General features: G+C 32.9%; 2 protein-coding genes across 2 annotated transcripts; both read left to right on the forward strand.

Moving 5' to 3' along the window:
- Positions 1 to 1802: 1802 nt before the first annotated feature.
- Positions 1803 to 11229, forward strand: LOC128185603 (uncharacterized). Its single transcript, XM_052855191.1, has 6 exons — positions 1803 to 2054; positions 2188 to 2253; positions 8755 to 9012; positions 9162 to 9716; positions 10213 to 10285; positions 10504 to 11229. Exons 1-6 carry the CDS (start codon positions 1997 to 1999, stop codon positions 10814 to 10816), a joined length of 1323 nt encoding a protein of 440 aa, XP_052711151.1. The 5' UTR covers positions 1803 to 1996; the 3' UTR covers positions 10817 to 11229.
- Positions 11230 to 21115: 9886 nt separating this feature from the next.
- Positions 21116 to 26673, forward strand: LOC128184458 (transcription cofactor vestigial-like protein 2). Its single transcript, XM_052853944.1, has 4 exons — positions 21116 to 21302; positions 21826 to 22135; positions 24440 to 24835; positions 26115 to 26673. Exons 1-4 carry the CDS (start codon positions 21228 to 21230, stop codon positions 26159 to 26161), a joined length of 828 nt encoding a protein of 275 aa, XP_052709904.1. The 5' UTR covers positions 21116 to 21227; the 3' UTR covers positions 26162 to 26673.
- Positions 26674 to 27542: the final 869 nt, after the last annotated feature.

Consider the following 27542-nt stretch of genomic DNA (forward strand, 5'->3'; position numbering starts at 1 on the left):
ATACTGTTTGATACATATATTGGTAGCATAGTACATTATGGTTGTGAATTATGGGGACAGCACCCAGCGAGTGAATTAGAAAGTATACATTTAGATTTTTGTAAGAAGTTATTATGTGTTAAGAAAAGTGTTACATCAGTGATGGTGTATTTTGAATTGGGACGTAAACCACTCCAGTTGGATAGAAATTATAGAATGTTGAAATATTGGATAAAGTAAAAGAATAGTGATAATTGTATTTTAAGCAATATATACCAAGATATGGTAAATGAATGTGAAACACAGTTAGCCTCTAATTGTTGGCTCTCATACATAAAACAATTGATTAACAATTTAGGTCTTGGATATATATGGAACTGTAAAGAACAATTTAATAAACATGTATTCCTACACGAAGTGAAGCAGAGGTTGACCGACATGTTTATACAAGAAGGACATGGCTACTTTGAAAATTCTCCCAAATGTATAATGTATAAGCACCTATGTAATAATTTTGAAGTACAAGAATATTTAACAAAACCAAAACCAACTGTTTATGTTCAATTTATAAGTAAATACCGTTTATCCTCTCATCAACTCAAGATTGAGCGTGGCAGATTTTATAAATATCCATAGAAATGAGAGAGTTTGTAAACTATGTTCACTATAACAGATTGAAGATGAGTTTCATTTTATTTTAATCTAGGTCCATTTTATAAGGAAATTAGAAAGTTGTATGTAAAAAAATATTATTATGAAAAGCCTTCTGTTTTTAAACTTATTCAATTACTTTCAACAAAGAATATCAAAGAGTTGTGCAATTTGGGAAAATACCTATATAATTGCTCAAAATTACGATAAATTATAGTTAGTTTTTGTTTTGATAATATATTCCTCATTATCCTGTTTATTTCGGTCATGTACATTTTGCAGACTGCTATGTGCACACGCAGTCTAATACAAGATTGTGATGGTCTTTCTTTTTTGTTTTTGTTTTTTTTGTTTTTTTGTTTTGTTTTTTAAAAATGTTTTCATATGTTTGTTCACTTATGTATATATGTTAAACCTATGAATCGTATGGTTCTTGGTAATAAACAATACAATACAATAGAACAGCTGTAGAAACTGACAGGGCTGAAGACGCCCGTTTATCAATTGGTAAAAACCTACAGCGAACTAAGAAAAATCACGGACTGCACAAAATATTCATGATAATGCCACCCTCAAACTTCCAAAGGAGATGATTAGGCTATTTCTTTTAGCTAACGTACTAAATAAATGTACTTTAAGAGTGATTTAGTGAATTTTACTTATATTTACAATCAATTTATCAATTTCTTTAAAGAAAGTTGTAAATATAAACAATAAAATACTTTCTTTGATGATTCATGCGAATTATAAAGATGGCGATCATTTCAGAAAAAAAATACAAAACGCGTCAACAAAACTGTTGTATTGACACAGTACTAAATTGAAAATGTTTTAGTGGTACTCTGAAAACATTTGTCCTCAGTTGTTAAACGTGTTTGTTGCAAATGTCCTTCGTTTGCCATAGTTTCCCCTTAAAATTTTTAGCATTCTATTTTGAACGTGACATCTCACAAACAACATCGCAGTTTCCAGTCTCTCTGATCTTTCCCCAATATATTCTCCACAATCTAATATATTACAAAAATGAGATAATCCCTGGTTAGATAAATGGTTCCGCGTTCTTTCGCTCAAAGCAACAAACACACGGGGGAAAACCCTGGCCGGTGACTAGGGGTGAGAAAGGTGCGGGATAGAATAAGAGTTGAAATGAATCTGAAGAGATTTGTTTCCGTTATGAGCGGTCGGCGAGATAGGTTTTTATCAGGGGAAGTCGGTCCGCCGATTGATCCGCGAGGTTTGGTCTCCAAACGAATACTGAGGCAAACATAAACGACAGGTAAAGAACAGGTAACCAACGGTGTCAGGCTCTACACATGACACGTTAGAAATGGACAATTTTTTCTTCTTATCGGTGATATGAAATACAATGGCCGCCGCAATATTCTACGTTTGGGTTCTGCTGTTTTTCACCTGCTTTGAAAAAGGTATTTAAGCTTCTTTTTTTTAAGCATCACAGGAATTTGTGGAAATATATCTTGTTACGTGTAGATAAGCCATTAAATGTTTAAAGAAAAAATTTTGATCGATGAAAAATTGATTATTAATATCTCGATTCAGAAGTGGAATGTATTGGTGGTTCCAGCCATGATTGCTACAAAGTGGACGGCACCACGAGTGTTAAAGGTATGCTAATTCTCCTGTTGTTATTTGTTTACTATATTATTTTCAAAAGCCTTGAACGTCTAGCGTATAAATTCCAATGGATGTAGTTGATTTTTTTTTAAAATTATGTCCATGAATATTATCCAACAGAATCATTGTAATTTTAGAGACCAAGACTGTAACTATATTTTTTAATATAATTAAATATTTGGAAGTGAATACACTGAATTTGTAAAGCTAGCATTTTTACGACTAAGTATTCCAATTTTATATTAGCGCATTTTTGTTGACCTATTTCGCCAACATTTATCGGTAGTATTCTTTAATAATATTATTGTATTGTTAATATATCTATTAAACACTGCAATTCTGTTAAGCAATTCTGTATTTAACATAAGTGTTCCTCATTTTCACTTGTGACAGAACCAATAAAACCAAATTAAAACATCATATATGAAACATATCGCTTTTCTCTATCTTCTGAACAGAGATCAAATATTTATTAGCTTATATACCGTTAGTTTTAATACATCTGATGTGAATTAAGATCTTACTTTTTAAAAAAAAATGTTAACATGGCATATTTTACCTGTTTGGAATATGAAAGTGTGACGTCATTACCAAAAAAAACAAACTACTACTGTCTAGAAATGGATGGAATGCGTTGTCTTTTTGCTCTGTTTCCAAATACCCAGGTAGAAAAAAATTTAAATGACGCAGTACCAATATTTAAAAAAAAGTTTTACCCAGTAAAACATTTTTTAAATAATAGAAATATTGCTTGAGTTCTTCATGATTGGTATGATCGAGTCGGAGTGGGTCTTTGTTCGATTTTTAAAAAATTCTATTTATTAAACCACGAAATTAAAGGTTTTTGTTTTTATTAATCAAAAACTCCAATTTAAAACAATATTTTTAAAAAAAGGGCGGGGGGGGGGGGGCACTTTATTTCCTTTTGAGTTCTGTTCTCCTAATATACCCTGATATGCATGGGCGTTACCTGTCTCTTTGTTTTGATATTAATGGAAGCGACGGATTAGCTAATATTTGACAGTGTTTACTTGGGGATCTATATCAAATGAGATAATTCCACTCGACAAAATCAGGGGGCACAGAGAAACAAGAACGGTAATGTTAAAGGCGATCCACTGTTCGCCCCCCTCTCACTCGCTCTCGCTCCCCACAGCTCCTAGTACAAACTCATTACACGCGATTAATCTTAATTTCGGTAGAATCCTTATCTGAAATATTAGTGACTTCATGCTCAAGACGGTAAATACAGGAGAGTTGTTGTGAATGTAGATGGCATGCGGTTACAAATGGTTATCAAATGAATGTTATTGAATTGGTGAAAGAGAAATGCAAATATTTAGAAAACGTGTACGGTGGCAGTTGAAAAGAAAATGCTGACTTTACATATATATATTATTTCATATAACTATTCAAAAGGAGGAAAAGGTGTTTTGAAAAAAAAAACCAAACAAACAAAAACAAACAAAAATGTAACCCCAGTATATTTCATTCTATGCAAAATTGCTGGTATATATATATTTGCTTAAGCACCATAGCAATTGTGTTCTGCGTTTTGAATTAAATATTGTTTCGTCATTATTTCGTTAAACACAATTTTCGTGGGTTGTGTCGTTGTGTCGCTGTACAAAATACAAGTTTAATTTCAATAAAACACTTGAAAAAAAAATATAATGGATACAGCCTACAGTGTATGTCCACGAATTTATGTGTATTTTATGGAATCCAAGAAAATTTATTTATTTCTAATCCAGCGATTGAATTAAATTTCATTATAATAAAAGTTCTATTGATATACAAATGTACTAAACTAAGTATTCCCAAACGTAAAGTGGTATATTTCTTTAATGGTAATCTCTCTCTCTCTCTCTCTCTCTCTCTCTCTCTCTCTCTCTCTCTCATATTCACGAGTTGTCTGTCTTTCCATATTCCATAGAATTTCGTTATGCATCTCTTAGAAAATAATATCGATGTACATCTTTAAGACCCCCTTAAGGCAATGGAATAAATTCATTGTTAGACCTACGAAGTCTCTTATATTCTAACATGTTGTATGTATTGATCAGTTTAATAGCTTTATATCGAGTTATCAATTAACTTCCATATGCTATCGTTTAACTTACTTTATATTACAAACAACTTAAACGCTTTAACACTTTATATTAAAGCCGTGCTATACTACACAAAAATGAGCTGCAATTTTAATATCGAGAATGTCTGTAAAATAAACAAGAGATTTCTAAATGGTTTAAACGACATAAATGTACAATAAACTAACTTCCAAATTTGAAGGAAAACTAATTTGTGAGTTTAAATGGTGCATAATAAAAATAGAATTGTTTACAGTAAAGATATGTGCTGTACTGCATGTCACCAAAATCTTTCTCTGCAAGACTATAATACTTACTTTCTGTCAAGACTTTTAAAGTTAAAGTTAAACATAAAAGCAGAATTTCAACTATTGTCATTTTTCTGTACCAAATTAAAATGATTTCAATATTAAAGCTCAAGTTCAAGTTCATTTATTTTCACTCATAACATATAATGTTACATGAGGTGCAGAAGAATTATATACAAAAGTATAAGAAAAGCAGGATTTACAAAAAGAAACAGAATAAAGTAAACAATAAATTTGTTATAGTTGTTACGTAGGATGACCGACCAAATCAAATATATGATTTTATGTTCAATAACGTTATTTGATGCATTAAAACTATATGTACTTTATTTCTTACGTATTTGTTAAATCACACATGCATTGTCTATACAAATCATTGTCATGCATAAATGTTTGTTTATTTATAGGAGATTTGTTTTTTATTGTTATGTTGGGATACAGTAGGTATTTTTTCAGTACCCCCCTTTTCATCTGCAATACTAGTATAACGTTAGTAAAGGTATACTAGTATATATATTAAATATCATATTGAAAATAATATAAAACTAAAAAAAATGTTACCAGTGGTTAACCTTTGACTCATCTCTTTAAATCTATTTCACAAAATCAAAGCACTGTCCTTGTTATTATATAATACTGTAAACGTTTTAAATTTTGCGTGTACGATATTTGGCGGAAATTAGCGTATTCCTGAATGTGAATATTCTTTAACATATATGTATTGCATTTGGCAATGTACTTGTTTTAGCGGAAGGCACATTCCGCCAATAGCGCTAAATAGAATACACAGCCAAATGTCATACGTTTACAATATTTGAAAACCACGTGACCTAATCTTTAAAGTGTGTGCCTTATTTGGTTCACATGGTGTTTGAAAAACAAGGATGTTTTAAAAAATAACAACGAATGTACATTTCTGGTTTTAATATATGTTTTATTCTTTGTTGCTGAATATTTAAAAAAATAATAAATGAAATAGCTTTTTCATAAATAAAGGCTCTTCAAGTTCACCGTGATGATTCGATAATTTTTTAGCTCACCTGAGCTGAAAGCTCAAGTGAGCTATTCTGATCACATTTTGTCCGTCGTCCGTCTGTCCGTCCGTCCGTCCGTCCGTCCGTCTGTCCGTCTGTCCGTCTGTAAACTTTTTACATTTTGAACTTCTTCTCTAAAACCGCTTATCCAATTTCAACCAAATTTGGCACAAAGCATCTTTATGGGAGGGCGAATATAAATTGCAGAAATAAAAGTTTGATCTGTATTCAAAGCGGAGAAAACCTTGAAACTGTAGAAAAAGGGGGGTGCATTTTTAAAAATCTTCTTCTCAAGAACTACCGAGGCAAATTCAACCTAGTTTAGCATAAATTATCCTTATGGGAAGGAAAATATAAATTGCAAAAATTAAGTGGTAATTCTGTTTCAAATCTGAGTTATTACGAAAATAATAATAAAGGAAAGGCGTGTTTCAATCAGTTTAATAGCTTCGGGTTCGGCATACGGTAAAATGATTCCATACTTCTAAAACGAGGTTCTTTGTTTAAAGCAGCCATGACATTATACGAAAAAGGTCTTTCTGACTATGATGAATTTGCTTGTTGTGCAACAGTTTGCGTATGAAGGGAAATTTTGAAACATACAAAATATATTGGTGCCGATTTTGTGAAGTAAATTGAGGCTAAATATTTCAATGCGTTGATAGTTTTCACACATGACGATGGTGTTAGCTTGTTCTGATTTTCGTTTCGTTCTCATTATGCTTTGTAACCTGGAAACTATCGTCTGTATTTCGTGATTTTTACGTATCAAATCAAACAGAGACTTCGGTAAATCAAACAGTTAACTGTTTACCTGCGCAAATTAAGCAAAATCGGATGTAGGGGTACTGAAATACAATTCATTCTATCGGTAATTCGGCATAATCTTTTGCGTAATGGTACATGTAGATTAATGCAATAGGTTTTGTTGAGATGCTCGGCATTTTCTCGAGTTTATTCAGTTTAAATAGAGTTTGATATCGCTGACGGAAATATGTAGGTATATACATGTATATATATGATTCATTTCGAAAAAATAAATTGTGTTCTTTATTTGTTATACATGTAGTGCATGTTTCTTGTGTTTAATTGTTTACAATTTCTATTTACTAACCATATTTGAGTGTTAAGCTTCGAATTATAAGCAAGATACAGAGATTTGCTCACAATTCTATGTTTGTACACAGATCTTAAAAACTAAAGCTTAAAAAATTAAAAAATTTGTCAATATTTATTAAGAAAATTTACAAAGCCTGTTCTTCCAGAAACCAACTTTAACAACTTATTGTATTGTAACCTTAACCTTTTTAGCTCACCTGAGGGTGGGGCCACAATGGGGGGTCGAAGTTTAACAAATGAATATATAGAGTAAATCTTTAAAAATCTTCTCCTCAGAAACTAATCAGCCAGGAAAGCTGAAACTTGTGTGAAAGCATCATCAGGTAATGTAGATAAAAATTTGTGAAAATCATGATCTCCGGAGGTAGGGTGGGGCCACAATGAAGGATCGAAGTTTTACATAGGAATATATAGAATAAATCTTTAAAAATCTTCTTCTCAGAAACTAATCGGCCAGGAAAGCTGACACCTGTGTGGAAGTATCCTCAGGTAGTGTAGATTCAAAGTTGTGAAAATCATGACCCCCGGGGTACGGTGGGGCCACAATGGGGGATCGAAGTTTAATATAGGAATATATAGAGTAAATCTTTAAAAATCTTCTTCTCAGAAACTAATCAGCCAGGAAACCTGAAACTTGTGTGAAGGCATCCTCAGGTAGTGTAGATTCATAGTTGTGAAAATCATGACCCCCAGGGATAGGGTGGGGCCACAATGGGGGATCGAAGTTTAAAATAGGAATATATAGAGTAAATCTTTAAAAATCTTCTTCTCAGAAACTAATTAGCCAGGAAAGCTGAAACTTGTGTGGAAGCATCCTCAGGTAGTGTAGATTCAAATTTGTGAAAATCATAACCCTGGGGGTAGGTTTGGGCCACAATGGGAGGTCGATGTTTTACATAGGAATAAACAGTGTAAATCTTTTAAAATCTTCTTCTCAGAAACTAATCAGCCAGGAAAGCTGAAACTTGTGTGAAAGCATCCTCAGGTAGTGTTGATTCACAGTTGTGAAAATAATAACCCCTGGGGGTAGAATGGGGCCACAATGGGGGGTCGAAGTTTAACATATGATTATATAGAGTAAATCTTTAAAAATCTTCTTCTCAGAAACTAATTAGCCAGGAAAGCTGAAACTTGTGTGGAAGCATCCTCAGGTAGTGTAGATTCAAATTTGTGAAAATCATAACCCTGGGGGTAGGTTTGGGCCACAATGGGAGGTCGATGTTTTACATAGGAATAAACAGTGTAAATCTTTTAAAATCTTCTTCTCAGAAACTAATCAGCCAGGAAAGCTGAAACTTGTGTGAAAGCATCCTCAGGTAGTGTAGATTCATAGTTGTGAAAATCATGATCCCCAGGGGTAGGGTGGGGCCACAATGGGGGGGTCAAAGTTTAACAAAGGAATATATAGGGTAAATCTTTAAAAATCTTCTCAGAAACTAATCAGCCAGATGTTTCTTTATAATTGTTAAGAATTTGGCCCCAGGACAATTCTTTGGCCTCCCGAGAAGGTTCAGAGTTTGATGTACGTTTATATCTAATATATAAACTATTGTTAAGGATCATTTTGAGAACTGCAATACTCAACATATGATATGACTATAAAATCATCTTGTTAGAAAAGGGACTAATGATTATAAACATAAGAATATCCAGGGGAAAATGGATTTTATTTATACAGGATCTACATGTATTATTGTACATTGTCCAGATAGTTTGTATTATGACTCCATTAAGCTGATTTTATCATACCTATTATTCGTCAGGTGAGCGATGTGGCCCATGGGCCTCTTGTTTTCTCTCAATCTTGTTTTAAAAATATTTTTAGAACTCATACCAACTGAAAGGTACAGGTATATTGCATCTTCATAGTAACTTCAAACACTTCAAAAAAACAAATTCGTACACTTTGATATATAATTATTCGTATTTCTTCCTTAAAAGGAGTTTACTTCGGGTACATACACGTGCAGAACCAGACAATCGGCAGCATTCAGTTTGTTAACAACACAGGGACCAAATGTGTCTGTCGATTTCCAAACAGCAGCTACACAATCCAGAATGTGACTTATTACGGCGATAGAAACATACCCACAATCCAGAGTTTTTTCGATCAAGGATGTCGTATAGTAAGCAACAGCGGGGTGCAAAGACCCGGATATAGCTGTCGTGTCAACATCACCGGAGTCAACAACAATTTTGGTGAGCTTTCATGATCAGTGTGTAAGATTTGTAGTGGTTTGCTTTTTTAAAGCAACAACGATGAACATTTCTAGAATCTATTATATTATTTGACCTATTGTAGCATTTTCATACATGTATGTATAATTATTATTTTTCTGTTAATTCAGACGTGAATTGCTCAAACATTACCATCGGACCAACAACTGGCCCAACAATAACTTCAACCATTGATAAATCTTCAGAGCAGACGACAAGTTCACAACAGACTCCAGAAATATCAACCAAGACTCGGTCAACATCATCCTTAACATTTACATCAAACACATCCCAAACCCCGACCTCAGATACATCAATCAAATCAACGTCCAAATCGGTATCTGTTTTTACGACACAGTCGAGCGAGTCTTCTAAACACTCAACAAACCCTGCGTCTAATCACGTGACTTCTTCATCTGTAACTCGGACAACTGATTTTGTAACACACAAGCTACAAACATCAACCTCTAATCATGCATCAACGACAACAACTAGTACAACTAGAAGAGTATCAGAAGTCTCGTCTAATCAACAACTGGTGTCAACTTCCGGACACGAGAATCCGTCGTTGACCCCAACAATCAAGTCTTCTGTCGAGTATGGAATCTCCTCTACAGCCCAGTCAACGGGCGAACACATTGAAACCACGACAAAACACAAATCAGAAAGAAAAAGTGATCTAAAACGTAAGTAAACACATGTAATCTACTCTGATGAGGTTTTTTGAGTCGTAAAAATATTTTATTATTAATACAGTGATGTTAACCTACTTAATTTAGCGGAAATCTAATATTTTAATGGCACATTTTGAACATCGCTTCGCACCAATTCATTAAATTATACAATGTAAGCTATAAACTACACTTTCATATTCATGATGCTCAAAACAAATACTAGTATGTCCAAGAGCAAGACGAACGACAACTCCACGTATAGGAGATTGTATAAACTATAAAAGATGTTCTCCAGGAGCCTTAATTTATGATTTTGATAATCAATTGATGAGGGAGACTAAGTGTGCTGATTACTTTGGAGTTCAATACTGTATTTATAATTTGTTTAAATTCAATACTTATGAGATATTTTTTATGTATTTTTAAAAATTGAAACCTACAGGAATAGCATTTGCTTATAGACAAGTGCAGAGAAAAATTACTAAATATAACCGTTTGTTTATTGTAGTGGAGATTATTATCCCCCTTGTTCTCGCCATAGCACTGATCATCTTTATCATTGCTGTGTTTATTTGTATAAGGTAAGTCTATGATTATCATCGTTTATCCTACAGCACCTGGGTGATTTTATTTATTTATTTATTTATTTATTTGTGTATTTATTTATTTATTTATTCATTTTAAATTATTTTTATTTATTTACTTATTTATTTATCCGTGTATCACATGTATCATTTTAATTGTTTATATGTTCAATAATAAAGATTTATGGATAAAAAGTATATTATTTATACACCAGGAAACAACGTGAAAAGAAGCGGGTGTTCAAGTATGAAGTCTCACCAACACCGAGCGTGCGCAGTAAAGCTTCCGACAAGGAAGAGATCTTGAAATACAATAATGAATTTTATAGTGAACACGGAACGAAACATAACATTCTGTACGAGGGAGAGGACTACTGCGAGCACGGTATATTCAATAAAGCTTTTATCGAGACGCACCCCGAGGCAGCGAGGAAGAAGGAGGATGAGAGAGTCTATGCACCGACGTTACGCGCAACTGGGAGTGAATCTGAAACTCCCGCGGAGGATTTCGTATTAGAAGATGGATAAAAACGAGATTCACTATTAACTTTTCTTTCTCTGATTAATAAAGCTCTGCTTTGAATATTCAGATTATATACAGGGTAATAAGTGCAGATTATGCTCAAAGACATAATTATGCAGAGTATATGTAGACGATTTTATTTTCTCAAGAATTTTATGTTACTTTATTTTTTAAAGTTGATCCAATATTATACCATGTGTAGATATCATTACATGTTTGAAACCTCTTGAAGGACAAGACAGCAGAATAATAGCTAGACCTGATGGCTGAGATTGCATTATTTTGAAAAATATTAATTTCGTAATGTGCTTGTATATCAAAATAGATCAGTATAGAAATTTAGTTTATTATGGCAGTGCATTATGTGATGTTTTGCGAGGATGATATCTTTTAAATTTTTATCAATATGTATAATATATATATGTATAATATAAGAAACACTATACTGCTTTGAAATTGAAAGTAAAAAGAAAGAAGCGTATTATATATTATTAATAGAAAAAGCAATTAATTTGCTGGTGTTTTCCATGCATTAACTGAATTCCGATATGTATATAGATTTGCACAACATCATGACCATAAACCTGATATTTTATCAAAGACTGGCATTTATATACTATGATATTTTGTTACAAAATATATTTTTCTGGTGGGTTTATAATATAACCATTTCTGGTTTTTTGATATTCTTTTTTTTTGTAGTTTGACATGTCTAAAAAGACCTTTTAGATGTATTGCGTTTTAGACTTGACTTATTTTCTTTTTACTTTGTTTGATATTCATTGAATTTTTAAAAAAAATAACGTTTTTTTAATTTGAGAGTTAATTTTATGTTATATGGATATTAACGGTTCTTTGATATTCTTATACATGTTCCATCAATTTCCGGTTAGATATTTACATATACATTCAATTTGATATTTTTTCCAGGGTGCTCTAATCAACGTTTACAAAATTATGTAAAAAAAATTTTAGCTTGAATTTTTCTTTTAAGTATCTGATATGCATATAAGCTATAAATGTATCATGAAATTTGTCTTACTATAGTATGTATTATCGACGTACAATCAATTGTAACTTCATAATTTCATTTAAATCTCAAAATTTAGATGTAAGTATACAACATGTACATGTATACATGTATGTAGTTTGAAAATGTACCTTTACATTACCTTTGCATGTTCAGTAATATGTAATAATCATTTTAAATGTACAATGTATGTATAGTTGGAAATAAAACAAAAAATCTAGAATTTGAAAAAAACATATTAAAGCAGAAAAACAAACATGACAAACTGAATACAAAATGAACAGACGAAAAGGTTAAAACCATGTAAAAAGCCATTCACCGAATAATAAAAACGCAATGGGGTTTCTTGCTTAAAAAATACTTGTGGTCAATTTTTTCAGGGAAATGTCGAATTGCGAACTGCTTCGCGTCCAAATGATCTACGATGAAGGTAAAAAAAAAATTGGATAGTGTGTGTAATTAGTGCTGACATTTCCATTATTTTGTAGGCAATGCTTTCGTAGATCGAGCCTCTTGCTGGGTTTGTTGTGTCGGCCCGGCATGGTCCCGCCATAGAAATACATACTGTACAATATCAGAATCACAATTGCGGATGCGTTCGCCCATGTTTCATAGTTAGAGTTGAATTAGGGTTTTTCCTCCCTTTGTGTCCATTTCTTTTCTGTTCTTATTTTCTCTTTAGATATCCGTTGCAAATAAACCGCAAATAAAAACTGCCTGCCTCAAACGTAGCCTGAATGAGATTAATTATTAGACGCCTGTGAACTTCAATAAAATCTCGCTGTGGGTTCTGCAAAAAAATTACGTTTAAAACTTTCAAATGACCAAGACAAAATCACGTGATGCACGCTTTCGATAAAGTAACTAAGTTCCTGGATTCTTTGTTTTCTTTTACTCTGTATAATCTTAACGCAGTTAAAGAGAAAAAATAGAAATAAACGCAGGGATAGGAGTAATTAATGATCTTTAATTAACTTCGCACATCTGACCAAACAGAGATATTGTTGTCTTTGATAGAGTGTCAGAGTGAAATCGCTCGTCAATTACCACGGGCCGATGCTTGGAGAAGGCTGACAGATTACCGGCCATTTTGATGGATTTTGTCATGTGTTTCTCATGAGTGGCCAATATTTTGTTACATTCAAGACAATGTTTCGCAGTCAATGGTTAGAGGCTGACCACTGTGTGAATTGTATTCACCTACATGTAGCTACTACATAGGAATTTTGCTCCTATAGTTATCAAATGGCATGCATACATACATGCATAATGTGGTTTCGTCATTATTCTCATTGTTGAATGAGAGTACATGAAAACAAATGTTTTACGATGCAAGAAATATAACAATTTATATTGGAAAAGTTATTCAAGTCCACGAACTGCGTTTTGCGAAATCCTCGCTGAAATTTATTACCACGAATATCATTGAAAGAAGAATAAATTATGTCTGGATACCAACCGAATTTTTTCCCTAAATTTTTTCTTTGCACTTAGTCTACTTTAAATGGAAATAATTGTAAAATGTTTATTGCTATAGAAGCACTTTATTTCTATAAAAGTAAGCTTATTGTTCTTTTTTTAAACAAATAAAGACATATCAAAATCTGTTTGTGATATACGTATCATTAATAGGACTCTCATAAACCGAAATATACATCTCCAAACTATCAGTTTGGACTGCTGCATACCTTTTTTTAATTGACAAATGAAAATATAAATTTTGAGAAAAAGTCAGTTAATATCTATGTTTGATTGTTTGCCCAAAAATCCATGAAAAACAGTTTATTATTGTTTCTTTATTACACGCTGCCAATATTTTTTGTTCTTAAATAACGATTTTATAAATACCTGGAAAATATGATGTAATCAATTAAATCGATTTGACTTGATGATGATAGTCAAGTTCAGACTTTATTAATCATCTTATGAAGAAGTGCTTTGTAAAAAGATACAGGGAAAAAAATTTAAAACTATAAATGTATATGGAATATTTCATAACTTAATGATAGTTTATGACTGAAAATTTTATATCTAAAACTTTAAGGTAGTTCTGATGGGCAGTTTGCTGACCATCCAACTTGCTTAAATCATTTTTTTTTCTTTATCTTTGATGATTACAACCATGTATGATATTATGGAAAGAAATCGGATCTGTGAAAAAAAAAAGTGTTTATACAAAAAATATGTTTAACAAATGTTTCTGTTTTTCTAAAAATAAACTCCCAAAAACAAATAGAAAATAAATTTCAAATATTATTCGAAAACCAGTTTTCCCAGTAAAATCTAATTAAAAAAACTACTTGCTCCATGAAAAAGTAATTTGTCTGCTGTTAAATTCCTATTAGATTTCTGTTTTCATCTGCCAAGCCTCGTTTTCATGTGTGTGACTTTGCTAATTCCGTCCGTCCTTCATGTTTTAAAAACAGCTAGCGCTTGTTAATCTATCGCAAGCAGTTAATAATTAAAGTATTTTTTCAACATTACGCGAAATACAATAAACAGAATAAATGCATAATTAGAGAAATCACATTTTGACATTTCATTTGTAGCTGCATCTAGATGAGAACCTTTGAAGCAGTCGTTTCTCAGACTGGTACCACCATCTACATAAATTAACTCGATGTGCAAAGTTAAATAAAAAAAACTCCCCCCTCATTGCAAGCCATTATTCATCATGCACACAGCAACATAAAGTTACATAATAAAAACACGGACGGCACTGCGGACGAGAAATTTGTAGAAACGGCAGGTAAGCCATTAAGGAATGGGATATAGAGCCGTGGAAAAGTTCAAGGAAAGTGAATGAAGTTTACTGGGCCCCCACTTGACACCGACCCAGAGGCCTATCACGTCCCACCCCCCTCCCAGTTGAACACACAGGGTTTAATTAACGACCCTATTTTCTCACGTTAGTTTTCGCTGTAAAAAAATTTGAATTCACAATACGAAAATCCACAGGTTTATTCGTTGAAGTTTTCAAGGAAACCACCGCGACGAAATTGTTTTTTTTAGGCTTTGATTTTTTTTTCAGAGTTTTGTTTTATTATTATGTGTGGTAATGATTTATAAATTGAATTGGCGAATAAAATTAAATTTTCCAATTCAAATTAAGATTCTAAAACTCACTTAACTTTAATAATAAAAAAAAAGTTTGTTTGCATTTATTCTAACAGGTTGCAGCTGCAGACGGTTCTAATTTTGTTTCTTTATGCTGACTGGATTATATCGAAATTTTGTTTACAATGAAACTTTTATTGAATTCAATGAGGATGTTATGATCGCCTGTATCTTTTAAGATAGAAGAAGTTGCGGAATATGATTGACCGAAGATTAGTATAAATTTTTATAGATAGAGAACAAAATATAAGCCATCTATATATAAGCAAATATATATATATATATATATATATATAATATATATATATATATATATATATATATATATATATATATATATATATATATATATATATATATATATATATATATATATATCACTGAATAGAATTAACAACACTAGGCATCTTTAAAGTGTCGGATCTAATATATATATATATATATATATATATATATATATATATATATATATATATATATATATATATATATATATATATATATATATATATATATATATATATATATGGTACCCTTAGTATTTATTTACATATCATACAGATATCTTGCGATACATATATATAAGCCTTCCCTACCAGACATTCCAGACTTAAGTGGTAAAGCTATCGAACACTTGAGCCAGTGATTCCGACAAGTGTTAGCAAGCCTCTGTGCTACTAGAACTTCAAGTTTTCAGCAGTTCGTAGAAAAAAAAAATTGTATAGTTAGCGTTCACTTGCTTCAATTCATTAGTTGGTTAACCATGTTTTTACCTACTGTACATGTACATGATTGTCAAACTGATATGATTTTTAAAAGATTATTTTTCATTTGATTTAATTTCAATTGTCTTTCGTAAAAAAAAAATCAAGTTACAATTAGAGAGAGAGAGAGAGAGAGAGAGAGATGTACAAGTTGGAACATTTGTGGACAGGTGATGAAGATGGCGCCTATGACGCTCACTGACAAGGGACGGCGCTAATGTCAGGGATGGACCCCCGTGGCTTGGAATCCCCGGAATCAAAACACAGACCAATCATGTAAATTAATCATAGCTAAGATTACCGCCATGTCGAACACGGTATGAGAATGTCGAGCGCGGACAGCTTTACGACCCTCTTAAAATTGCAACCAAACAGAAAATTGGATCTCCAACATATAGGTAAAGAAAGAGAACGAGGTAATATGTGCATCACGTGAAGAAAAAATAATCATTTGCCAGACAACCAGTAGTCTTGTTTGCAAGCGAAGTAAGGGGTAGGGGGCATTGTTTAAAGCATTGGGAAAGATGTGTGATAAAAATACCCTTAAACAATGAAAATTCAGGAAAATTATATTATTTACTGAAGAACAACTGAACGAGGATATTATCAGTTTGATAAATGATAGAGATGTGGATGAAAACTTTTATCAAATATCTTAGTAATAAAATTAAGGAGTTTCCGCGCAGTTTGATGTTGACAAATTGCGGAGATCTATATCAGAAACCGCAATACTCCGATAAAAATCCAGCTTCCTTTATAATGGCCAAGAATCCAAGTATTTTGCTAACGAGATTTCCGATATACCAGAGCTCCTCTCTCTCTCTGTGTCAAAAATACTGTGCAAATGACCTTTATATAATATAATATATGTGTTTGTGTCTGGTCACTATGCATTTCTATGCATGTTGTTTTCTTTTTCTTTTTTGCGTTTTGGTTTTTATTATCCGTTTTTTTTTTAAAATGGTTTCCACTCAATTTTTGTTAGATATACATACATATATGTACATGTTCAAATGTAATTGCAATATTAAATATTTTCAAAAGAAAATCAACAGACTTTATAATTAATTCGTTACAGGATTGCACTTTTACATGATCACAGGTCGCATGTACATGTATTATAAAATATAATCCTGTCTGAATACGTGAGCAATGTGCGTTTTCATGGCCCAACATTACTTTTGCTTGTTTAATACTGACTGCACACTGCCCTTATTGTTCTAAGTCACATAGGCAAATCTGCAAGAAGAAAAAAAAGATAGTGGTTTGATGTATTGGAACTTTAGAAAAATGATGTACAAATCTAAGATAAAATAATCGTTGGGTGACATCAAAAGTGTTTTGATTCAATCTCTAGCCATGCTCGTATTTTGAAGATAAAAAAAAAGAAGAAAAGACCGCAAGATTTTGATTTGACAATGTCCATTTATAATTCTTTGTAATTATAATCCCCCCCCCCCCCGTTTTCCCTCGAAACCTGTACAACGCATCTACTGCAGAAGCCCATGTGTCTAGTATAGTTCTCTAGACGTGTTGGACGAGCTAATCTCCGTTCTGATTGTCCAAAACAATACATGGAACTGTCAGATAAATATCTGGAACTCCGCAAAAATGTGTGAGAATGTACAACGAGGTTCTATCACAACAGATGAGGAATGCATGCCTTTCGCTGCTCCAATGGACGCGTCTTCTAAAGATCGCCATTCATATCCCTCCAGCAATTGTTGTGTCCCCAAGACCGACCCTGTGTACGTGACTCTGTCTTTCTAGCAACTCCCCGGGGAGGTTAAGGTCTCCAAATAAACATTTACGTATTTTCACAAATATAGAAAGCATAATTTTAAGGACTGCACACAAACCAATGTGATAACACCCTTCCGATGCGTTTGGTGAGAATTTCTCTTCTATTACATCATCAACTATTATATACGTTGTATCTATATAGCTTGATAGCAACCACTTGATCTTTCTCTTGATAATACGTGAAAAGTGCGATTGTTTTGGTCAACTCGAAAAGGACAATATCAATCGTTTGTTTATTGTATAATTATAATTATTGTCCATGGATGTTGAATAAATAAGAATATTTTTTTCTTATATATACAGACGAGGAAATAACGATATAGCTAGCATTGATCACTAAGGGGGTGTTATGCAATCTACTATTAAAACCTCTAATTTTGTATCGGAAGTAGGTATAGCGTCAATTGTACAGAAACTACACAAAAATAAGATCGTCTTACTAAGTACTACATTTAAAATACTGTGCCATATTATATTGGTCTGAGAGGCTAAATGGTCATGGCTATTTTTAGACAAGTCTATACTAATCTCATTCAAAAAAGAACTCTGTTTAAAGATATAGTAAAATCTTCATATTTTTAATCTAAAACCCTCTATTCCATACTTTATGGCTTAATAAATCGCATGAATATTTTATACACACACAAATTAGTATAGAGTAATATGTTGACCATCCAGTCTCTTTAGATATACTTAGTCCATATGTTTGACCAAATTCTGACTGATTCTACATAGTAAGTCACTAGGACTCGTTCACCTGAGTTTGCAACATTAGTTTTTACAAGTTTGTGTACACAAACATCGTAACATTTAATGAAAATATTACGATATTTCTGAAAGGGCCTGTTGGATATGCTCGCTAATCGTACCAAGATAAAGGAAGAGAGGGAGCTTTCGACCAAAATGTTTCTTCCAAATGTTGTTGATCCAAGAGATTATTTTACGCGTTTTAAAACAAGGGGACAACTTATAATGTAACCCGAGCTTGAGGGTGGTATCTTGCAATAACAGAAATTATGAATGTCTCTTTTCTCCCTCATCTCTTTCGCCATAGCGCAGTGTGGTCCCGTTTCTTTTGTAAACCTAGAAAACAATTGTAATCAAGTAGCCAAATAGATAAACATCTAGGAACACAACTGATAGCTTCACGATATCGCCCAGTCTTCACAGGAAAAAAAAACTCTTAATGAAATGCACATGCGCCGCCCGCCCGATGAAAATTCACTCGCCGTGCATTTGCAATGTTTGGTCGCGGATTTGGTTTTTGCTTCTGTCGAAAGATTGTATTGTTTTGCAGTCATCAGAGCAGGAGTCGGGAAGTACGAGCCGTGATTAGTGATTTAGCAGGGCCAATTTCTTGTTTCCTACTTATAGCCTTTTTTATTTTTTTTAAGTTATAACGCATTATTATACACATTTTATAATATTTTTGGCCAAATTTAAATAAATTATAAAACATAAAGCTGGTGGTTGTTGACATAATTTTTTAAATAGTTCACTGCCTCAAATAAAAAAGAAAGTATTGAGTAAATAAGTTATTTTACTGCACCAATTTTGAAATACTTCGCAGTAAAACGTGAAGTAAACATTGATATGTTTGGAGTTAGCAGTCCAACCAATTTTTGATTACTTATCCACCTTTATGGTTAGAAAATATATTGCGGAGTTGAATTAATTTTAGTTCTCCGTAAAGACTGGGAGGAGGCGATCTAAGTTTCTTAACTTTTCCATAATCCCCATTATATTTGTACAACAAATATGTTCAAATCAATTCAAGAGATATTGGTGTCTTTGGGCCTGAGACAAATTGTTTCGACCACAGAGTTTTGCGTGTGACATTTCATTATTGCGATGGCGAGAAATTGTACTTTGCTAGAATTGGTCCTACATGCAAGCCACTATATTTGCGTAAAGCATTCATGTTGCGCTTAATACATGTATATGCATAAACTTTAAAATTTTAAGACATCTAAAATGTGGACTATTTGTAAATCTAAGAGCAAATAAAAAAAAAAAGATTTCGTGAGTTTGTTTCTTGGTTTTTGCTCAGCAATTCCTGTGAATAACTATCGAAGATAAAAATGTACCCCATATGATGCTATTTGCCAAAATTTGAACTCTCCGCTTTGGTCATCCATTTCATTAATGTAATTTATCAGCACAAGATGCGATAATGAAGCCGAGGTGTTAATTTGGTATGTTAATTAACGGACAGTTATGGCACGAGAAGGGTTCTCGATTCAAATCCCGTGGGGGGAGATGTCTATCGGTGATAGCGCGTGCTTTATGTCTTACTATAGATCCCGACCCAATATGTTGTGTGAAAATCTTGCTAATCGAATGAATTATTTTTCTTCATTCTGTATATTTTTAGTAAATGTTTGTTCTGAGATATGCCAATTTTATAACGTTCCAAATTCCGCAAGACCATTTCTATTCTCTCTCTCTCTCTCTCTCTCTCTCTCTCTCTCTCTCTCTCTCTCTCTCTCTCTCTCTCTCTCTCTCTCTCTCTCTCTCGTTGGGAAGATTAAAATTCAAAATAGATTTTAAAAAACCCGAATTATAGTATACTTGATGTTCAAGTAGTTAAACCAATTCTGTAAGAAATATACAACTACGTTGAAACTTTTAGTTAAAATATACTGTCAATAAAATTTACAAAATGTGAAATTAATTAAATTTGACGGTGTAAAACTGATGAATTGTTTTAGAAAAAATAACTATAGGAACACGTCTTTCAATTCACTGTTTGTTTAGATATTTCTATCATTTTGAAAAATCATACTGTGTCCCCCAGTACGAATTTAATTTTATAAAACACTTTCTCCACAATAGATCAACACATATCAATAAGATGTGCATATATAGGACGCAACATTATAGTACAATGTACTAATATTAGTGGCTGACATATACGTTTATGTACTGCATGGGTCACTAGCACTACACAGAGGGTCTAATTAAAAACATTCAGTCAGTAATTCTTCATCAAGCTTTTAAAGAAATCTTAACTTTCGATGTTAACTGAATTTTATAAGCATATACATTGGGTTTTTGAACAAGGTCAAAGAAAACAAATTAGAGAAATTGGAAACATTGCGATTCATTTAATTTTCTAGCAAGTGGATAAAATATCCTTATTTAGGGTTATTGCATCACATTCTGCGAGTCCAGAAGAAAAAAAAATATATATTTTTACGGAAAGAAGAAATTACATGTATTTTAAACAGAACAGTATATAGCATTTAATATAAGAAGCGAAATAAAACCGAAATATACATGTAGCTCTAAAAATAACAACGACTTTATAACATGCAAGAGTTTGAAATTCTTATCCACATCTGTTAGCAAGATTACAATCGGTTTCTGGACCATTTTCCATAAAGTGAGCACAGTTTGTATGAGGTGATGAGAACTTTTATCATCGGTCATCTCATTCCGCGTGTGAGTACAATAAAATGGACGGTTCTGATTGGTTGAATCAACGATTGTCTCTTCCCTCGCATTGCAAAAGTGGGCGTGCCCACGGCGCGTGGGTATGGCGTAGTTTAATCAGCTCGTGTTTCAACAACCACGAAAGATAGCAAAACCATTCTATTACCTCCAAATACTCCAGAGAAAAACACGAGGAATGTCAAAAAGATGGTAAAAATCGCCTCCTGAGAATGCCATCTCGCGCGATCTACCTTTGAGCATTGCATTATGACATCCTGCGATACGATGTATCAATTCTATAATCCGTATTTCCCGCATAAAACACCGTCCGGCGATTTTGCGGTGAGTAGTAGCAACAATTGTTGTTTTTTAAAGAAAAAAAAATTTTAAATTTAAAAAAAAACCTAATCTTAAGAAAAACAAGAACTGGAATTGCGACGGACGGATGTGTATTTATCTAGAATCCGAGAAATATGTTGGAATTTTCCGGCATACATACCAGAGAGAGGAAAGCAAACATACCACGAGCATCTACCGATGTTTCGGTACAGAACGGTATTTTCTGGACTAGGAAAAATAGTTTGCCACTCGGGTTGATCTTCACTCTAGAGGATGTCTTTTTTCGAGAAAGATCTCTTTAAAAAATTTAATTCAAAAGGATGGATAAATTAAAACAATACGTTATAGAAATTCGACAACTGACTCTTTAAATATTTCCAAGGATATTTTGTTTAACTATACTTTTATCTAAATATCATTTTGAATCCAAAAAAAAGTTCTTTAAATTAAAGTTCGTCTTTGACTTTGATTGAAAAAAAAAATTTATAGAAGTTAATTTGATTTATTTTTATTTTCCTTTTTTCAGAAGTTTGGTTCCTCTGGGCTGACAACGGATCACCACCATATACCCCCCGGCGGAGCTTACCCTCACAGTTCCTTACTCTCGTGTCCTGTGGGTGAGAGACACGATGCTTTGGAGGGAGGGGAGATAGACCCTGAGTCTCAGCCCAAGTCCTCACAGTACCTGAACCCAAACTGTGTCTTACTGAGCTATTTCTCTGGGGACACGGCCACAGTTGTGGATGAACATTTTACACGTGCGTTGAGCCAACCCAGCAGTTTTAATCTGGATCGAAATTTTAGCAGTTCGTCGTTTTCCATCAAATCCAAAGCAGGCAAGTACCCATTTCAAAAATCTATTAAATGACTGTACATTTGTTAAATATTTCTGTGAAACTGAAACTTTACAAATGATCCGGTTCTCTTTATTATTATTATTTTTTTTTTTACAAAAACCATTCTACAAAAAACTTAATTTTCTATTAATTTGCGAGACGAAGAAAGGATAGTTTTTGAAAATAAAGAAAAGCGTTAAGTTTACAGCTCGGTTTCTGCTTGTCGGTAATGATATCTGAACCAATGTGCCAAAACATTTATCCTGCATCAGAAATTCAACCTTGCGGAAAATTGCTAACACATAAAACATGTATTTAACCATTTCGCGAATTGAAACCTCTCCCTTTTAAAAAGCAGTGGGGCATCTAGGCGCTGCAAAAACAATTATGAGAAACTTTAACAAATGATTAAGAAATAAAACTTTCACGCCTTTAAATAATCCGTTAAAAATACATTATTTCGTACAAACTTACTCAAAAAATGAATAATATGATTTTCAAATTAAGTTACTTGCAACATATAAGCTAGTGTACTAATTTTGATTCTTTCGATTCGCTCTTTGATTAGATAAAATATTAATCCCATGTTACTGTCTCAGAAAAATGATTAAGACAAGATTTAGAAAATTATTTCTCATTAACTTGATTATTAATATATCCAGTTTTGTCCGATAATTTTTAGTATTACTTCAAAATGTACCCAGCCTCGATTTGACATTTCTTCTGCATGCAGACGACCGTTCAGAAACATAAATTGTCGTCGCGCGGCAGCTGTTTCTACTTATTTTCGACGGATTTCAAAATTAACGATGTCTGTAGTTAATAGCCAGAAGTTTTGTTTGTTGGTATGATCAATCGAATGCTCACTCGATCTGTCAACTAAGCTTCAGAATTACCGAGAAGGAATCATTTATTCCGGCCGCGGCTATCTAAAAACATAATAAGCCGACATTTCTAAATAAATTGAATTTATGAGCTTTCTTTGAGCTTTCTTTAAGAAGTCTTTCCTTCTATCCCTCCTTCTATCGCTAAAGATTGTACATTGTATTTCTCAGTCACACAAGCTAAAGTATTTGAATATTTAATTGTCAGTTCCTTCTTTATTCTAAAAAGTGTACATAAATGTACGCAGACGATTTAGGTCTGAAATACGAAAATTGTCTATATAATAAATGATAGTATCGATACTGAATTTTAAAAGTTTTGCACGATGAGAAACATTTTAAAACGATGAGAAACTTTTTAAAACTAAAATTGGATACGTCGTTACTTTTTCGCTAACGAAATAAACTCTTATAATAGTCAGTTCAACTCATATTTCTATGACTTCATGCAAATACAGGTTAAGTGTAATTATAGTTTCCGCGATTTGAGGAAATAACATTGGGAAAAGAAATTTCATATTGGTGTCTTATAATTTATACGACATTTTTTTATTTGAATTGAAAGTTTAAAACAACACATATAATTGGACAAAAGGAGCTTTAACTTGAACGCTGATACTTGAATGTAATTTTGCAAATTACCTGAAAAGGACCAAAGGAATGGCCGACCCTTTAGAAGCGTATTCTATATTCCCTACCCTAAGTTCATACGTATTTATACTTGTAACTATCAATTTAACTGGAATTCTGTGGCAATTTAGACTTTCGTCATTTCAAACTTAGTAATTCCGCAAGAAACTGGACAAGAAATAAGTAGAATTCATAAGATGATAGTATGTATCTACGGGTAAATGTACAATCAAGTTGTACATTTTAACTGTCAGATAGCAGTAGATAAAAAATTGTAAAATTACAACATGTTGTAAATTTTGAATTTACTAATATATATCCAGTAAATTTTAGAAACTACCACGCGACTGAACTTCTTCCAGTAATTATTCACATAACATGTAACTTTTAATTCAAATTTAATATAATATACACAACACAGAATTACGATATCCAAACGTCAATTTTTCATAACAGCCTAGGCCTTTGTCGTTAAAACTCCTTAGATTGCGGGAAAAACTACAATGTAGAAAGATTTTGGGGCTGAAGGTTGGGTTTATATGAAGGTTTATAACCCATACAAAGTGCATGCAATGTTCCCACTAAGAAACTTTGCAACCTACAGACCTTTCGCAATATATTCCAAAAAACATTTTTTCTCTTCTTTAATATACCAAACTACGGGTAAGCTTTAATTCTATGCAACTCATTCATATCTATATAGAAGGCGTTGACTCGCACGGAATATCTTTCAATTTTTATTTCATATAAAAAGTGTTTGATTTTTATATTTTTCTTTTCTTGTGTTCAGAAAAACCATTGATGTGCCATAGGAAATTACCCCCTTCATTTTGGAACAGTGCGTATAAACCGCCGCAACTGGCGACCGGAAGTAACTTTGACTACTCACGTGACCCATATTTCCCGTCCTCATGGTACTCACTCCAAAATAACTGGCCATACAGACTCCCACCCCACAGTCATACCGACCTCGGGGGGTCGCTCCCGTACTCCTCGTTCGACGCCCCTGGAAAATTCGGATCCACTTATCAGTCGTTGATGTTTCCAGGAAGTTACGACTCAAGACAATCTAAATATGACTTTGCAAAAAACATGGAATCCCTAGCGGGGTCAAGTAGTTATTACGGATTGTCCCGGTTAGGGATGGATTTCACGGGCAAAGGAAATGTGGAACCGCCAGTAACAGGTATAAAATCATTTTTTAAAAATTGGTCTTTATTTTCAAACAGATAAAGATATATGTTTGTTTGTATAATTATATTAAAGTCATTGTTCTTACGAATTAATTATTTCAAATATAAACCAATAGAAGCTTTTGTATGTATTGATCGGGTTTTTCTGCTTCCAGTTATTTATTTGGCATAAATCAATTATTTTATTTCGTTTTTTACATGTCAATATGTAATATTTCCTCACCAAAATAATGAATCTAATCTACATGTAATATATTATAAGTTTACCATAAATTATTCGTATGAAAATATTTTGTTGAAATTGTTCAAGAAATTTTAACAGTAAAACATAGTGTTTGTGTGGAATATTTCGGTGCCGTTTTATTTTCACCCCAATTCATCTCAGTAAGCGAATTCAAGAGATGCCGAGTTAAATCACGTTAAACACATCTATATGCTGAAAATTGTTATATGCATGGCTATTTTTAAACTCGGGCAAAATGTTCCATAAATATTAATTACTTTTACGACAACATTTAAGGGCGAAAAATATAAAACCACATTAACAGTATACTGTAACTAGTTTACTTTATAAAATATACACGCACAATTTTATTCAAAATATGCAAGTACATATTTATGTAATAATTTAAAAATGTTTAGATAATAATATTTTTTTCATCAATGTCAAATAAAAGAAGTCCTGTTATTAGCTAAAAGTTAATGTACAATAAGATTAACGGTTTTATACCAAAAATATAGCCTCGGTAAATGATTACAAATGTATATGATTCCTAAATTCTCCAATCACTTGTGAATAAAATGACCAATTAGCAAAAGAGCACTGCGTTTTACAAAAGATGTATTCAAATACTAAATATATTTAAGTCGTTCTCAATGTTCTTTGATGGAAAAGTATATACATGTACATCTCCCTCCATCACATCCCATCTATACATTTCAATCTTAGAAGGGTATTTAGCATTGAATTGAAATTTTGTTAAAGTATGAACAATTTTGCATTTTTTGATATGGTTCTTTGTGAAACGAAGCCTTGGCTTCGCCGGGGCGCCAATTATCATTAAATTCAAATTAAAATGTTGGTAAAACTTAGCTTCTAAATCATTATTCTTGATATATATCTCTTATATGTGAATATATCCATCTTTTTTTCAGTTGATATTTTTTTTCTCTTTGTGGGAGAGGGGGGGGGGCATAATCCGTTCACCTGATTCGGATTATTATTGTCGGAATCGTTACTATTACAATTATCATTGTCTCTCTACTTCACAGGTCTTGAGTACCAGCTTCAGTCGGCAAGGCGAGAGTTGTGTTGGTGACATAACAGCCCCTCCAACAAGCAAAAAACCCACAACAATAAGACAACAAACAACATTAGCTGCAACAACAACAACAACAACCCCAAAAGGAGACTGTGAAACAAGTCTCAGAAAGTGATTTATGACAGCAAATCGACCTGCATTTCTTCACGTCGTACATAGCTACTGCCATTATCAATGAGCACGATAAATTGGTTCAAGTTCTTCCAAACTTGATTAATGTGTGTCGAAAATTCCGACCAAATCGGACCCTTATAAACCGGTGGATGATCTCTGTAGTGCTCTGAACTATTGTACATGGCTTTCTTCATCGAAGTTTAAATCTTAGATTTTTTTTATCGCATACATTTTCATTTTTCTTTTTGTCTTCATGTTCGATTCGTGAATTGTATATATTTTTCTCATGTGTATCTACAAAGATTGATATATGATCTGCAATATATATTATGATAAAGTTGTTACATGTGTATATACATGTACGAAATGCATTAAAAATGTCAAATCTATATTTACACATGTATTTGTTGTTCCAATTACTTATATAAATCCAATTTTCCTACACCGTTGAGTCGAATCCAGGCAATTAATGGACGCCTGCACACATTTATCATTTAGCAAGATAAAAACAAAAATTTAGGAAAAGGGATATACTTGAATGAAAAATAAAAGTGAGTAGGTTTAGCGGTTAGCACGTGACAAAACAAAGTCTTTAATACATGCAAACAAACGTTAGATTTAGCCGGGATTATCCTCCGCGCGCTCCGTATTTCTGCAGCTGTCATGACTTCTACTCCATCCTTCATTCGGATGAGCGGTAGGCTGACTCGTCTCTAATTATCTATAACGTTTACTGTTACCAATAGTGTGGGCAAAGATAATTAGACCGAGATCCTTATCCCGCGCTGTTTGGGTTTCCTTCGCGTAATTTGTCAAATCCGTTGCCTCTGCCAGCCCATTTCTTTCTTTTTTTTTCAACAACAAAATTGTATATAATAAATTAAACTCCAGTTTTCCCCCCTGTAGGTAATCCTAAAAGATTAAGGCCCTGATAATATGACACGGGCTTTGTTGTTCTAGATTGGAACTAATTTTTTTCAAGTTGTTCAAAACAATCGCATTTTTCGCAGGATATATCGCCAGAATACCTAGACGCATGTTTTGTGGCCAAATCATTTTGCGATTGAAATGCAATCAAAGCATCATTTTTGTGTGTGAATTTCAACAATAATTATTAAAAAAATGTGAAACCCCATAATTCGCAATGTCCTCCTTTCATCCCTCCGGAACCCTATCACAACGAACTTTGCATGCGTAAATATATTGCATTAGATAACGGTTTGTACAGTTTCTAGTATACTTACATGCATGTACATATGCATCC

Source organism: Crassostrea angulata, chromosome 5 (genome assembly GCF_025612915.1).
Source record: "Crassostrea angulata isolate pt1a10 chromosome 5, ASM2561291v2, whole genome shotgun sequence".
NCBI lineage: Eukaryota > Metazoa > Mollusca > Bivalvia > Ostreida > Ostreidae > Magallana > Magallana angulata.

Excerpts from the sequence above, each read along its gene's own strand:
- LOC128184458 (XM_052853944.1), top strand. The coding sequence starts at position 21,228 with ATGACATCCTGCGATACGATGTATCAATTCTATAATCCGTATTTCCCG. Across the intron at positions 21,303-21,825 it reads CACCGTCCGGCGATTTTGCG|AAGTTTGGTTCCTCTGGGCT; the intron begins GTGAGTAGTAGC and ends TCCTTTTTTCAG. Across the intron at positions 24,836-26,114 it reads TGTGGAACCGCCAGTAACAG|GTCTTGAGTACCAGCTTCAG; the intron begins GTATAAAATCAT and ends TCTACTTCACAG.
- LOC128185603 (XM_052855191.1), top strand. The coding sequence starts at position 1,997 with ATGGCCGCCGCAATATTCTACGTTTGGGTTCTGCTGTTTTTCACCTGC. Across the intron at positions 2,055-2,187 it reads TTTCACCTGCTTTGAAAAAG|AAGTGGAATGTATTGGTGGT; the intron begins GTATTTAAGCTT and ends ATCTCGATTCAG. Across the intron at positions 9,717-10,212 it reads AAGAAAAAGTGATCTAAAAC|TGGAGATTATTATCCCCCTT; the intron begins GTAAGTAAACAC and ends TGTTTATTGTAG.